The sequence below is a fragment of the Centrocercus urophasianus genome, unplaced genomic scaffold (genome assembly GCF_019232065.1).
Source record: "Centrocercus urophasianus isolate 14NV4802_14NV808 unplaced genomic scaffold, USGS_Curo_1.0 seq_14, whole genome shotgun sequence".
Lineage (NCBI taxonomy): Eukaryota > Metazoa > Chordata > Aves > Galliformes > Phasianidae > Centrocercus > Centrocercus urophasianus.
Genome location: NW_024884586.1, coordinates 36,081,187 through 36,096,834, shown reverse-complemented (window position 1 = coordinate 36,096,834; position 15,648 = coordinate 36,081,187). Strand labels below are relative to the sequence as shown.

General features: G+C 35.4%; 1 protein-coding gene across 2 annotated transcripts in view; it reads left to right on the top strand.

The window, feature by feature from the left end:
* The window catches only part of GALC (galactosylceramidase), a 36,966-nt gene that overhangs the window by 6,429 nt on the left and 14,889 nt on the right, over positions 1 to 15,648 (top strand). Inside the window, exons 5-7 of one of the 2 annotated variants that reach the window (XM_042814453.1) lie at positions 318 to 457; positions 1,847 to 1,885; positions 12,026 to 12,156. In XM_042814453.1, the coding sequence (XP_042670387.1) occupies positions 318 to 457; positions 1,847 to 1,885; positions 12,026 to 12,156 (310 nt within the window). Of the gene's footprint in view, positions 1 to 317; positions 458 to 1,846; positions 1,886 to 6,768; positions 6,897 to 12,025; positions 12,157 to 15,648 lie in introns of both variants that reach the window. The other variant, XM_042814454.1, reaches the window with a different exon arrangement.

Below are 15,648 nucleotides of genomic sequence, written 5' to 3'. Positions count from 1 at the left end.
AGTCTTTCTTACTTTAAACCTGTTAGAATTTACACAGTAGAAAGATTATATGTAGTCAGTAGCTCTCAAATAACGATGGGTTTCTGACTTAAAAATAAAATAAAAGCCACAAGTGTTTGATTCCAGTTTATATTACAGCATATTCTATGGTAAAATAAGTGTGTTTCGTTGTCTTTGCTGGAACTATGTGAATCAGAAGGGCTATCTGCTCCTTCAGTTTAGGAAAGATAAAGTGCAGCATGCTTTTAAACTGTACTAAATAATGCAGACCACCCACTTCAGTAATTATTTATTTGCTTTTCTTCTCTTCTTTCCAGGATTGCCCTGGACATTTCCATCATGGATAGGGAAGGGTGAAAACTGGCCCTATGATTATCCACATGTCACTGTTTACTATATTATTTCTTGGATATTAGGAGCTAAACAGTATCATGATCTGGATATTGATTATATTGGGGTCAGTAAAATATATTTTATCTGTCTTCATTTTTAAGATTTTTTTTTCTTGTTTCTTTGAATACTGGGAAGGGAGAGATGAAAAACTAATTGTGGTTATAACTTTCTGTTGCAATGAGACTGTTACCTAGCATAACTCCTGCCTTTCCTCAGTACTGGCCGTTAATGTGGAAACAATGTAAAGTGGCTAGACTCCTGACTTCCCAATTCTAGAAAAAAGTTACCAGAAAATTTTAAGATTTTGAAACTTGAGTGTGTAATTTCCTGCCTCACTTGTTCTCCTTGGGTTTTAGAAGTAACCAGCTGATGAAAAATGTTAGTTAAGGCTTAGAGTTTGCAAAACTCAGCTAATGTGAGTTCTTGGCATAAAATATGGTTATTATTTTGCTGAAGGGCAGTACTCTACAACTTCTTCCATTTTTACCTATATTATTAAATAGTTAGGGTGCATATGTTACAGTATAACTGCCATATTGTGTTATAAGGCATTATATGGAAGTAGTGAGGGAATATCTGAGAGGAATGTTATTTAGAGATGAGAGGGAAAAACACTTTTCATATTTGTTATTTGATTGTGATTCAACCTTTTTTCTTTCCTTCTGCTTAAGAAAATTGATAATTTGTCTAGAATAAGTCTTACACTTACTGAAATACTCATTTTGGGCTTCCAAGTGTTTTGATGCAGAATAGTTTAACTGCAGTAAAGCTGACAGTCAACTCAGTGGTCCTGGGTTGAGCTTCTGAAGTTATGGTTCCTGTCCCACTAAGAAAGTCTGACTTTTTTTAATGTAATGTGAGAAGGTATGTATGATGTATAGCTCTTCTGGCATGTCTCTATGTTGCTGACTATATTAGAAAGTGCTTGCACTTGCACTCTGGGTAACAACTTGTAGGGAGGCAGTGGGGAGGAATGTATGTGCACAACTTTTTAGTTCTTGCCTTGCTCTGACTTCAGAGTGGAAGGTAAGTTCTACTTAAAGTATTTAAATAATGTCTGGTATCTGTACTGTTACTTGATGTTCTCAATGACCATGTCTTGAAGTTACAGTGTTTTTCTCCATGATTTCTACCAAACTGTAGACCCATTGTTAGTGATATGTAATGTGGAACAAGGCTAACCATTGTAGAGCTCCCACAGCATTAGTGTTCTTTTTGGCAAGATTACAGACAATAGGCATAAGAATTAGATAGATAAGCATATGGCTTGAATTTTTATGTAAAAATCTCTTGTGGGGGGCTGATAAAACTAATCAGAGCAATTTCCCTTAGCAAGCTAAAACCATGGAGTTTAGAAACGATTGTGAAAGATTTATATAAGTGTATATGGGATTGCATTACGTATCAATGCATCCTGACTTCTCTAAATGGCCTTTTACTTTTTGCTTTATAGATATGGAATGAAAGGGCATATAACAGCAAATATATCAAGGTATGTATACTTCTCAAAAGTGAAATTTAGTTATGAAGTTTCTTTGTTATCATTTACACGTGATTTACTTGTCTGACTTCCCCTAGAATAGAGGCCTTAATCCCATGACTGCTGACTGAACTCTTTCTTGTGGTGGTTGCAGGCATAAAATACTGATAGGGTCAGATCTTTAGAATTTTTTTATTTGAAAAATTTATTTTGAACTTTGTAGATCAGTGTGTGCTAAACATTCAGGACACTTGAATGGAAGCCCCAGTTGAATCATACAAATTCATCTTCTTACCAGGTGAAAAATAGCTTCTTTTGTTAAGTCTAAGATCTACAATTACTTTAAATTGTGATGTTCCAGTGTATATAATACACTTAAATTATTGATATACAAGTCCAGGTTCTTATGACACTTTCTGGTTTGCCTTTTCCATAAAGTAAGAGCTCTATATTTTAACTGTGTGAAAGTTAATACCTTGTTCTAAATGAGTTGGAGAGTGACAGTATTTCACATCAGGTAGCACTAAGCTATCACTGCTTCCTTCCTTGCATGCCCTTCTTTGAAAGCTCACTTCTGTTTGAGTTGTGTTATACTTAGGATTCCACTTCAGCATAAGTTCTGCTATATTCATTTCCTTGTTGCTGCTTTGCAGCTAAGAAGCAATTACATTGCCTGTTCTGAAAACAAAGAGTTAAGGTGAATATGAAGGAAACTGTTGTTTTTTTTTTTTTAATGTAGAACTCAGCAGACATTGGGTTCCTTCTGCTTAAAATTAGTCAGTTAGTGGCTATTAGATAAGTTCTTTTAATTTGTGTATACTGCATAAGGTCAGTTGTGTTATTTATCTTGGCAACTTCTGTACTTATTTCATTCAGTGGTTAGTTTTAGCACAATACAGAAAGTTGTGTGCAACACTTAGACATGACATTTCATTAGCAGGGAAAAAAAGTTAGGCATGAGTTAAATGTCTTTCATGAGGCTGACATATACAGAAGAATTCTGTCTACTTTTGGAAAGTGAGAGTGCTCTCCTATGAAACACTTCATTTCCTTCCTAGTATGCAAGTTTCTTTACAGCTCATATGAACTGCTTTGGGTGAGGGATATCAGGAAGCAGAAAACTGTTGGCGTTGTACCTGATAACAGAGAAAGAGAAACACCTTATCCAGTTTTGTGTTTCTTTTTAACAGATATGTTAATCAGCTGTGTATTTTAAACTGATTTATGTGGTCACTCTGCTGCAGGAGTTTAGTTTACATGGCTTATCACAACTTAGACCAAATTCTACATTATCTGTGCTTCATTACACAGCTAATTTCATTAAAGTGCTTTTTCTATATTATCACTTCTGTAGGCTACTACAAAAGTAGTTCACTAGTCAGATATGGGCTAATGGAGAAATCTGAAGATATTAGTAGTTTCCTAAAAGATAATTCTAATTGTAGGGAATAAGGCAATGTAAGATGTAACACGTAGGGTGCAACGTCACATGTTTTCTGTACTGCAATTTAGATTTATTCATAGACTAGATGACATGTTCTTTTGTAAAAGGAATCATCAAAGAGAAGGCAGATCTTACCATAAATAAAATACTCATATTTCACTAAATCATTGATTAGTTTTCTTTACATCACATAAGAAATTGATTCTCTTTTGCTCAGTTCTCTGCAATGCTTCTTGGAGGCTTTCTAACCTATTTGCCTTGGCTTCCTGATGTGCAGAGAATGAATGCGAAGAACAAACTATTAAGTGAAGGTGTGGCATTCTGTTTGTTAGCTTTTTAAATACCACTGCATTGGAACAGCTTTTGGCTTCTGGAGCTAAATTTTTAAAGTTTGATCTTGAAATCACCAAAATATTTACTGAAATATGTCAGCCTTCCTCTACTTTATTTAACATCTGTTTTAGCATTCATTCTCTTGCCTGTTGCAGTGTTGTGTGGCATCTCTTCTTTATCTAACACAATTTCATTTGCACTCAGTCATTTTAGAACAGATGTGTTCGCCAAAGTGTGCATCTGTACAGCAAACTTTGTTATGACATACTTATGTTTGAGTTCTTGGTTATCTTGCTAAGTGTTTTACTTTAAGAATTTATTTTATTCATCCACTAAAATTCCAGTTAGATTTCTTACAAAGTAGAAGAAAAATGAAACAAGCAATGATTTAGTTGCTTTTAAATTCCTATTGAATAAGATACTATTCTTCCAATTCTTTAAATACCATCAGCGTACTCCTTAAATTTTAGGATTAGTGTATCTTTGTATAAATACACACACTGGAGTGGCTGGAACAACACCATTCAATGTATGTTATTGTGGAGTGTGTGTTTTGGGTATCTATGATGTGTCCTCAGTACCTGTCTTTTCACATGGATGTTCTGCAGTATTTCTAGTTGTTCTCTTCTACTGAGCTACCTCCATGATTGGGCAGTTCTCCATATGTCTAACGTAAGTTTTGCTGGATGTTCATTGGGTTTTCTTTTCTCCTAATTCTAGCTACTCCAGAGATCTAATCATGTCCTTCTTCTTTCAAAGACTACTTAGATCATGTTTTGTCTTATCTGTTATCTCTTCTGAAGAACAGTTAAAAAGAATCCAAATGATTCTAGAATATGCCGTTCAGAAACAACTAACAATTGATCTTTTCCCTTGCAGTAAGCTGACACTCTTTCTCCTTTAGTGAACCTCCATGATCCTCAGAATCATTTCAGCAGACTTTCTGCATACTTTATATAGCGTAGAACACAGACATACCTATCAGTGCAGTTAATAGTATTAAATCAAAATCGCTTATGAACAAGTAAATTATTTATTTCATGATACTATTACAATTAGTCAAATTCTTCCTTGCTATGGATCTTGCATGAACTCAAGGAATGTACTTTTTCAGTAAGTGTCTAATTAAAATAACAATTTATGTGGCAGTCCTTTCTGAATCCTAGTTCAGAAATTTTTGTGGTCCTGTCTTTTGCTGCTCCTCACCCAAGTGGATTCATCACTGTTAATTTACTAGTAATTTTTCTACTTGTAGTACTTATAGCCTTAATTTTAGACATCAGCTAGGAAACACTGTCGGAAACATCTTTAGAAATCTCAGTTCCTTTAGATTTTATTGCTAGTGAACTGCAGAACACCTTTATTTTCATAAATGTGGTTTTGTCTACCTGTGCATCTTCTCCAATCTTTTTCTACCAATGAAGCCAAGCACATGCATAGACTTCCAAGGTGTTGTTATAATTGAACTGGCAACACTTCTGTTCCAGTCAGGTGCTTAGTATCTTACAACTGTTTGGGGCCAGAAATGGAAAGTCTGCAGCCAAGTGTAAGAGAAGGTATCTGACAAATCTTGGGGTTAGAACTTGGGATTTAACATTTTGCAGTGTTTTAGGCTGACAAAATAACATAGAGTTGTCTTCATAGTTCTGAAATGTTTAGTCTGTTTGCCTCTTCTGCTTGGTGAAGAATTTTGACTTAATGCACTGAAGGTTAACTGTAACAGAATCTTAAACTATAATAGAGTCACTAAGGTTGTAAGAGACCTCTAAGATCAACCAGTCCAACGGTCCATGGTAACTCCACCACCTACCTCCCTGGGCAGCCTGTTCCAGCACATGACCACTCTTTCAGAGAAGTTCTTCCTAATGTCCAACCTGGATTTCCCGTGGCACAACTTGAGGCCGTTCCCTCTAGTCCTACTGCTAGTTATGTGGGAGAAGAGGCTGATCACAACCTCCCTTCAGGTAGTTGTAGAGAGCAATAAGATCACCCTTGAGCCTCCTCTCCTCTGGACTAAACAATCCCAGCTCTCTTGGCTTCTCATAGGGCTTGTGCTCCAGACTCTTCACCAGCTTCACTGCCCTTCTTTGAATCTGCTCCAGGGCTTTGATGTCTTTGTTGTTGTGAGGGGCCCAAAACTGAACACAGAACTCGAGGTGTGGCCTCACTAGGGCTAAGTACAGAGAGGTGATCACTTCCCTGCTTCTACTGGCAATTCTATTTCTGATACAAGATCTAGCCTTGCTGTGGGTTTTGCCATTATGAATAAGGACTGTACCAAAGTCATAGTTTTTAAAATACAATATGTAGTGTCATATTGTTTGATTAGTGGAAAAGACGCTTTTCAAAAAACAGCTTTTGACAGAGATATTTAAACTTTTCATGCTAAAAGTTTTAAGTTACAGGAACTTCACTATAATGTTTCTACCATCATTTTTTTTTTTTTGTAAACTTTGTGCTTCAAAGGCTTAAAGCGATTGAACAAAACTCCATTACCACTTCTCTTTCTGAAATGTTAATAAGTTTAGTATCCATTAATTCTAAGTTAAGGTTGTCACCAACTCATTGCCTTATGTCCTTATCATGACTACATACCAAGACAGAAAAGCTCTGTGTTCTTCTTCGTGTTTCTAGAAGTATGTTATCAGAAATTATTTGAGGATGCATGCCTGACGGTGTTCAAATGACTTGAAAAGTCTTCCTTCTATGCTTGTTTAGAGTGCCTATTGCATCATCTCTCTGTATCTAAGTTTTGAAGAAGGATTTTTAGACTGTGGACTGATGTATTTTCCCAGATGCTCTTGCAGGTGGAAGCTGCTGAACCTTATTTTAATTTTTCTTAAATTAATGTTTAGACTAAGACTCGTTTATAATACCAGTCTTTTTTGATGTGGCCTTCTGAATATTGGAGAGAACACTTCAGTGTTAAAAACACTTATCAGTAACTTTATCCGATTTATCATTTTAGCTCATCTTTGAGAAGAGAAGATTTCACTTACCTGTCTAGCTCTGAAGAAATGCTTCTGCTGTCTGCTCCTAAAATTGTTTTCAGACTTAAATTTTCATGTTGCATGGTTGATGAAAGGCTGTACTTTAAGTGTTGTTATCTGTTACTAAGGTACTTCGGCAGTCTTTAGACAAACTGGGTCTAAGCAACATTGGCATCATCGCTGCGGATGGAGATTGGAACGTCTCAAAGGAGATGGTAGTTGATCCATATCTTAATGATGCTGTTCAGGTAGTTGGGTAAGTGTGGGAGAAGGGAGGAGTATTACACATTATGTATCACTTCATTTCTGTAAATAAGTCTTCACCTCCATTTTTGAATAGTCATGTAGTCATAATTCCTAATCACTTGTTTTTTAAATCATTATGTACAGTGGTAAATGACTACTATTTCCTGTTTTCCTCTCAGCTTTCAATTTTGTGCATGTGTAAGGTGATCTTATAACTCTTCCATCACTTCTCTCAAGTATTACGCTAGGAGCTAGGTTTTAAGCTTCTTACCTTAGAAGTCTCCTATCATTCACTAGTGCTAGCTAATCTGCACGTGCACCTTCAAAGTCAGGAAAGCTTGAGGATGGAATTCTTGATCTGGAATTGGTTCTAATTTCAGATGATCTTGAACTTTACTTGACACTTTTATACCCTTGCAACCCTACAGTACATCCATTGCTTGTGACCTTTCTGGCTGTATCTGGAAGCTAGAAGATTAGTTATTGCTTTAATCTGGTAACATCCAAAGTTAGTTTTAAAACTGATACACACTATCTCGATTTCAGCTATTTTCAGATAGGAGTGCCTATTGTTGCAGTTATGGCAGCAGGCTACTTGATTATTTGTCTGCTCGTTTGCTCCCTAATGCACTTTGTTTCTACCTTGCTTTTTGCTAACTGGTTTCTCTTGCTTTTGTGTTCTTGTTCATCACTGATTCTGTAAACAATTAATGTATTTATTTAAAGCTATAGCTTGTTTACAATGGAAATTAACTCTGCAACACAATTGAGCCATTCGTATGTGTATTTGTTACCTTTGCTTTTAGCCTTATGATCAAGAACATGCTTATGGTCCCTGGTGTGCTGTTTGTCCTCATTTATATGTAGGGGTGTGTGATAGTCTTGTAATTTTTTTTTTTAAGCTGATCTATAATACAATGTTATAGCAAGACAGTTGAGCAGGAATTCTGTAAAGAAACTACTTTCTTGTGCATTGAGCTTATAAATATTGATCACCTGGAATTAGCTTCCAGAGAAATATTAATTGTGATACTGGTGTTGCATAAGTAATTTTTGCATTTCTTTTTCTTTTTAACTTAGCCTAGAACAGGCAACACTTGCACCTCAGCAAGTTTACAGTGAATTAGGAAATGTTTTAGTTATGATTTTGATGCTAGCAGAACTTGCAAAATCAGTGTGCTGAATTTGTGTAGTTCTTATTTCATTATTTCTTTAAGAGCTTTATAGAGTCAGAGTTTAAATTGTGACCTTGGTGCGTGTGGCTTTTGCTTTGTTGGCATCCTTTAGAACTGTGGACAAATTCTATTTGTTAAGATGAAAATGCTTTTGTCCCAACTTCCCTACCTCCACTGATCAGAGTGAAGAGATAGAAGTGTATATTGAATAGTGGTGTTATCTGTTAAGACATTCAGCTTAATAAACAGACAGCAGAATGAGAACACCATGTTTCTTAAACAGTGCTAACCTTAGGATGACTAACTATTGGAGTTCTTGCTGACCTAGAAAAAGATAACAGTAGTTGCACATCTGTCCTTCAGCTCAAGTTCATAAAGATTCTAGAACACTGTAACATTGTAAAAAAAAAAAAAAAAAAAAAAAAAAAAAAAAAAAATCAAAAATCAGCTATTCAGTTTGATTTCTCAAGAATTATTTTATTTGCACTTGTTTGCTGTACATTGTTCTGTAACCTCTTTCCAACTATAGCCCTCTCTGTGACTTCATCTTAAAGGTCTGTTAGGATATGGAAACTTGGGATTAAAATTAAAACTTTACTTAAAAATTTTGAAGGCAATTGAAATAATGCTTTGGCATCCACTTGTTTCCTTTCATGTTCTTCCTTGATTGCACTGTTTCCCTGTGACTTTACCTGTACCAAAAATGCTATTTGTAAACTGATGCATACATACTGCAGATCTATGGTAGGATTTTTGTCTGTTTACCCCTGCCCCTACGTGTTTATTCTGCTGGGTTGTGATTTTTGAAGGCAGAGGACCTAGTATTTTCTAATTAAAACAAAGGTTACCAAGTTGCTACCATTCAGTGTGCTTCAATTCCTTTGACTGAGGGAGCAATCTTAATGAACATAGTCCTTTTCACTATTTCATGCCAATGAGTTGCAGCAGTTGCCACTGAGACAGGAATTTCTTCAGAAGAAAAGGGAAAAACAATGTATTGTTATACTTCTGTGTTTTGTTTGCAAGACTATCTTCACTACTGTCTTCCTGTGTTGTTTTAATGGCTGCTTTTTTGTGTTTGTATAGTAGTATACCTTCATATTAATCTTCTCCCAGTTTTATTACTTATGACTCTGTACCACTTGTTCCGTGTTGAGCACCACAAACAAAATCCATATCTAACAAAACCTCGCTCTTTAGCAAGTGTTTTCTTAAGTGCTTATTTGCCAATATGCGATTAGACCTGAATGTATTACATAATATTAATTCTGATGCTTGTTTAGAAATCAACAAAGTAAAAATGTTTCTCCATAGTTCTCAGCAATTTTTTATCATTGACTTGTAAGCCATTAATAATGGGCAGTGATCATACGTTGGGGGACTGAGAAGAAATCTGCGGTTAGGCCAATTTTTGTTTATTAGAAATAACAAATCACGTTTTATTTTTAATTGATGCATCTTGAATCTTTTCTAACACAATGTTGAAATGCCAGAAATTATTGCTGCTATATCGGTGTTTTTCCACTCTCCTAATTCCAGTTTAAAGAAAAATAAATTATAATAAAAAAATCATTGTATGTCTTTGAAAGAATGACTAGGGGTGACATGAGTCATTTTATAATGGCTATGGCTTATGTGTAGAGAATAGTTGTTCTGTTGATTTTTTGACTTAATATAGTTGCAGCTTTAGGGGTATCACTAGCCTTATGGTCAAGGAGGGCTTCCTTAGTCCAGTAAGAAGAATGAGTTCAATTCCCTGCCGTCTTCTTTTTCTATGGTGGAAAACTTTCCTGAGGAGAAATTAACTGACTTCCCCTATAGTATGCTAAGCTGGTGGGGAAAAAAACATATAATTACAGAAAATAATATCTTCAGGATTTATGTTGTGATTTTTTTGTTTGTTTGTTTGTTTCTAGTTTTGGGACCATGTATCCCTTCATTTATTTTAAAAAGAATTTTATTTATTACATAGTTCAAAACACAAGCTGGAAACTTTGTTTTGGTTTTATATAATTGATCCTAAGATGTAACAGGAACATGAACTATCTCAATTTAGAAATACAGATTTTAGTGATAGAATAGTCTTTTTTTAAGTAGAATTTCTGGGATGTATCCTATATTTATTGATTAACTGCTTGAATGCCATGTTTGGAGGATATCTGGTTGAACCTCCTTAAATGAAGGAGGTGCAGTTATCTCTGGTGCTGAGGCTTGCTCAGTTGACTTGCAATATCTTCACAACCTCTTTGGAAACTTACTCTACATATTTGACCATGCTTGTGTTCTCTTACCCTTTATCTTTTTCTTTTTTTTTTTTCCTTTTTTTTTTTATTCTTTTAAGTTATTATACGTAGCTAAATTTTCCAATGTTTCCAGCCTGTAGCATTGCAGGGGATTATTTTACTTGAAGCACAGGACTTTTTCTTTGCATCTACTGAACTTAAGTTCTTTTGTTTCTAAGTTTATCTGATAGTGTTGGCCCTGATGTTCGCCTGTGGGGATATCAGTAGCAATTGGTGCCCACTTGGAGTTTTTCTGTCCAGCTTGGTGGGAAACCTTGCTAATGACAAGGTGCACAATGTCCACTGATTAAACCTTGTCCACACAGGTAGTCATCTTTTCGCAGAGAGCAGTTGAGTTTGTCAGATGTCGTTTGCACCTTGTAAATCCATGTTACTGTTCTCAGTAATCTTTCTGCCCTTCGTGTGTTTAGAAATGGCTTCCAGAAAAACTGTTCTTACTGACTTTCTCAGGGACTAAGGCTAGATTGACAGCCAGGAGCTTCTTCTTTCTTAAAGACAGGGCTACAATGATCTTTCTGTAGTCATTGGGAACAGACACTAATCGCTAAATGCTTTAGCCTTGATGTGTGCAAGTCTGCAAACAGAATGTTGCTGTATCCTAGTACAAGATGTAATGGGGAAAATACAGTGCAAATATAATACTGAGTTCAGGCAATGTTCTCAAGGCTTTGGATTAGTAGAATGTATTTCGTGCCATTGTCAGACTGAATGAGCTTATTCAGATGGTAATCTGTGAAGATGAACTTGCATCATTTTTCTTGTAGGTAGTGTCCATTGTTTGAGAAGATTATATATTGTGGAAATATACAGTATGCAAATAGGCATTTGATATTACTTGTAATTCAAGTATAGCAAGTGCTTTTTAGGGACCTTCTGAATTTCAAGAAACTGTTGTTGGCTTTGCTCGCGCGTTCGAGCTTCAGATTGTTTCAGTCATATTCAAGGCCTTAACATTTCTCTTGAAGTATACAGTAGTTCAAGTTTTATCACTTCAAATAAGATGCAGCTGAGTAATGTGGTATGAATGTGTCTGGGGTTTTTCTAATTTCTTCTGTTGGTTATATTTAGGAGAAGCTGATTTCATTTGTATTGCTTCAGTTAAACTGAAATAGTTGATTAGATGGAAAAATAGGTGAAGCCAAATCCCTTAATGTTTGCTTTGCTTCCACAAGTCCTATACTGTTAATACTCAGTTGTCCTTGTCCTGCTGTTAGTGGTTATTGTAGCCTAACCCTCAGCACTCTTATCACTGAAGTGGCTGATCTGCAAATAGAATGTCTTGCATGAAAATGTGTGTTTTGTCTGTCCTTAGCTTCATCTGCAGCTTTGTGTGTGTAAGAAAACAGCCACCAAATGTTTTTCACTTTGCTTTTGTTATGTAATTTGGGATTTGGCATGACAAAAGAACTATATGTCCTTTTTTTGAAAGCAGTTTGTGCTTGACAATTGCTTTATTAAATGTTGTTTGGTCTAAAAGTTTTTTGTTCCAGTTATCAGAACAAGAATTGAATCATAATTGTTTTGTTGGGTTTTTTTTGAGTATGTTCAAAGAGTTCTGAAGGAGCTGGTGCCTTTCCCAGTACGAACTTTTTGACAATTTGAAAAACATTTTTTCATGTATTCCTTCTCTTTGTTCTTTACTTTTTTTTTTTCTCCTAAAGCTGTTGAGGTACACACTGGATAAGAATGGTCTGCAGCAGGTGAGGATCATAGCCAGCGATAGACTGTGGGAGCCCATTTCCTTTGTCTTGCTGATTGACTCTGAGCTCCACGAAGTGGTCGATGTCATTGGGTAGGGGGTTCTCCTTTTATCTTTCTTGCTGGTTTATTCACAACTTGTCTTTATTTTGCTTGTTTATAAATAGCACAGCCAAAGCTGTACCTCTGTACTGTTATGGGTTTGATGCTGTGGATTTGATGCTGTAGTCTTTCTCACTAACCTACATCAAGTGGTTTAGTAAGACCCAGTCTGTTCGAGAGCTCAAATGCTAGCCTGATTGCAGCTTAAGACTTTTAACTGAATCATGAGTTTCCTATAGTGTGCAAGACTCTCATTTGCTGTGACTGCACTTTTGTTGATTTGAATGGGTTTTAGTAAAATCTTTTTACCCTGAAGCTTGCTTCAGTTCCTATATTTATATATAAAAAGTGCTTTAAATTTACAGCTTTATGTGCAGCCTTGTATTTACTGACTTCCAACACTCTGCTGTTAGAGAAATTAATGTGATCCAGAAACTAAATGAAGCTTTTACTTTTTTGTTACAATAATGTCTTGGTTCTCAGATCCCATTTTGTTATGATTGAAGTTGTATGCTTCCCAAGCATTAAACTGACTGACTTGTTTTTCCAGTTCTTGTTTTCATCACTTGGTGGTCATGTTTTGCAAAGGTAGACTAAATTTGATTACTGACTTCTGCATAAAAACACGTAAGATCTGGTCATTAACTTTTATTGTAACTCTAGATTTTAATTATGATGTTATGTAGACTTGGCTGACCCAATCACATTTCTCAGACATGGCTGTTCCTGCTTCAACTTGAGTCTTTCTTGTTCAACCTATGGGACATGTAGAAATGAAGTCTTTCCTTCCAAACATAGATAGGAGTCAGTGCCCTGGAAAAATCAACCCCTCCTCTCATTCTGAAAAAGAAGTATCCTAATAATTTCTTGCAGATCCACAAGAGGGTCAATAAGTGAAAGCAATTACCAACTCTCTGACAGGTACAAATCTGTAGCTGTCATGATGCCAGCATTTTGATACGGATTCCTTTCTTGGCAACAGCAAACATGCACTCAGTGTCAGTTCCTGAAGCTTAACTGTTTTCATGCCAGTAAACCATAGTTGCTTTAGTCTTTGTGAGAGATCTAAGTTTTATAGTCCCTACTCTGATTCAGTCTTAGTAGGAAGCTGAAATAGACTTATGTAATAGATAATCAGCTGGCTTATGGGCTGATGGGAAACATGCTTCAGTGGTGCATTTTTCGTCATAGAAATATTGTTAAGATTCTTTCTAACTTGAAACTACACACACAAAAAAAATCAGCCACTGTAATTTTTGAGCTGGGGAAGGGGGGATATTTTTTAAAGATGGACTTACAAATTCTGCACTAATTCTTAGTACTTCAGATGTAGTACTTGTTTATAACATGTTTTATATAAAGTTAGAGACCAAGTTATTCAGACTCTCCATGTTGAAAAGTTTTCCCTATCTTCCTGCAGTTTGTTGAGAGGAAACAAAATTGTTATAGATCATCAGTAAGTATAACAGAAAATTTCATTTTTCACTTGAGTTCAGAACACCATCAGATGACAAGTCTTGTCACTTTGGTTAAAAGTATCAGTGTTCTTAAGCAGACCTGATTTAAATATGCATTTAGTTTAACATAGGTGTCACAGAAGCCAAGGCTTTTGTAGAATTTTTTCAAAACCTTATTATGCACAAATTAATAATCTAGGAGTAACATGGCAACGTTATGTTTTTCCATGGTGTGATACTTGTAATAGCAGGAATTGGAACTGTCCCAAGTACTTTCAGGCCAGAGTTAGCATGAAAAGTAGGAAAATAAGTGTTGCTAGCTGGCAAATTTTCTAGAGATGTTGGGTACTTGATTTTCAGGTTTTTGCAGGTACTGCTTTTCTGCAAAGCTTTATAGCAGTGAGAGTGTTTATATAGTTGTGGTTTTATTTTTTTTCCATTTTAGTCTAATTTCTGGGTTCTTGTACTGGTGCGTAAGAGGAAAAACAGTGGAACAATCTATTTCTCTACTGATCTTTTTTCTTCCCTTCTCTTCTTCAGCACGCTGCTGTATGCAAAATAAAAGATACTGCAAAGGCTTTTATTTTCTTAAGAAAAAAATCACTGTAGGCAGTTATGTGATGCAATCACGTAAGCCTTTAAGTAAATAAGTTTTTCATAATGTTACTTGTACACCAATTTAATGCAGCTGCTCTTCACAGGACATGTGAGTTTTTCCACATGAGGTATATTGCTTCATCATCTGCTATATAAAACACGTCTAATCTGATAAGACTTTTAAAAATTGTTACCACTTGTTATTGAACAATTAGAGGCCCTGGTAATAAGCCACTGTTAAGATATGAAAGTTGAAAACAAAAAATAGCCATTATGTGCATTTATTTAAAATAAAAATAAAATGAAGCATCTGTTTTCTCTTTTCTCTGGCTCCAGGAAACTGAAAGGAGAATCAAATGATGAAAATATATTATTAAACTACTTTAAGTAAATAGCAGTGGTTTGAAAAATGTGAGCACTGATAGTAAAACTTAGTAAATTTTTTTTTTCTGGTAGGAAGCTTAAGCCTATGGCTTCATTGTAATTGTGTTCCTACTATTCCTCTTATTATCTCCATTAAGATTCATTGTTTTTCATCTTTTTTATGGTATGTGTTACTTTTTTTGCTCCCTCTATGAAACAGTCTTCTGTTATAGTATGCCTAGTTTCCTGCTCTTTTGGGCAAAGAATCCAAAATCCCACTACTTCTATTGAAGCATCATATCTATAAGGATGAAGCGTAAGTGCCCTGTTACAGTTCATCTTCTTGGACAGTGGTAAGAGTAGGTGTTTAGGAGTCTTGTTTTCCTGAAGATGCTAGTGGTCCTTAAATTGATCAATTACTTTATGTATCCATTATTCTCTGGTGCCATAAAAAGGTTGTTTTCACTGTCAAAGGAGTAAGACCTATTGTTCTGGCTACAGCTTTTCTCCTTTATTTTGCTGGTTGTTAATTGCTGAGGCTGTAGAGTGGCACCAGATATCCAAAATAATGTTTTAGCCTAGTCTTGTTTGTTGTGTTGTTTGTTTGTTTTAATTTACAATTAATTCAACAAATCAACACTTACCCTTGTGAAAGTTTGCACTGTAAATGGATAGCAAATGTTGACTCTGTTCATTTGGGTTGGTCTTGAAGTAGATATGCTACAGTGCTTTTAAGTCTTTTAAAAATAATTTATTTACTTTTTAAAAACGAATGTAGTTTTTTGTATGGATTGAAAATAACTTATTAATTACATCCTACTTCATTAGAACTAGTTTAGGCATTAAGGTAAAAATCATCTTGTTTAACAGCTGTGTCTGAGTAAAATGCAAGTACAGTGTAAATCATGTTCATTAATAGTAATTGGAAGTATGTCTAAGAGCAGAGAAAAAGGATAAATTTCATAACTGATGGTGACACTGTTTTACCTGCTTGCAGATGGGACAAAAAATGAATGTTATTAACAAGTGGGTTTTGAATGAAGCAAAGATACTGCTTATAGTTTTTA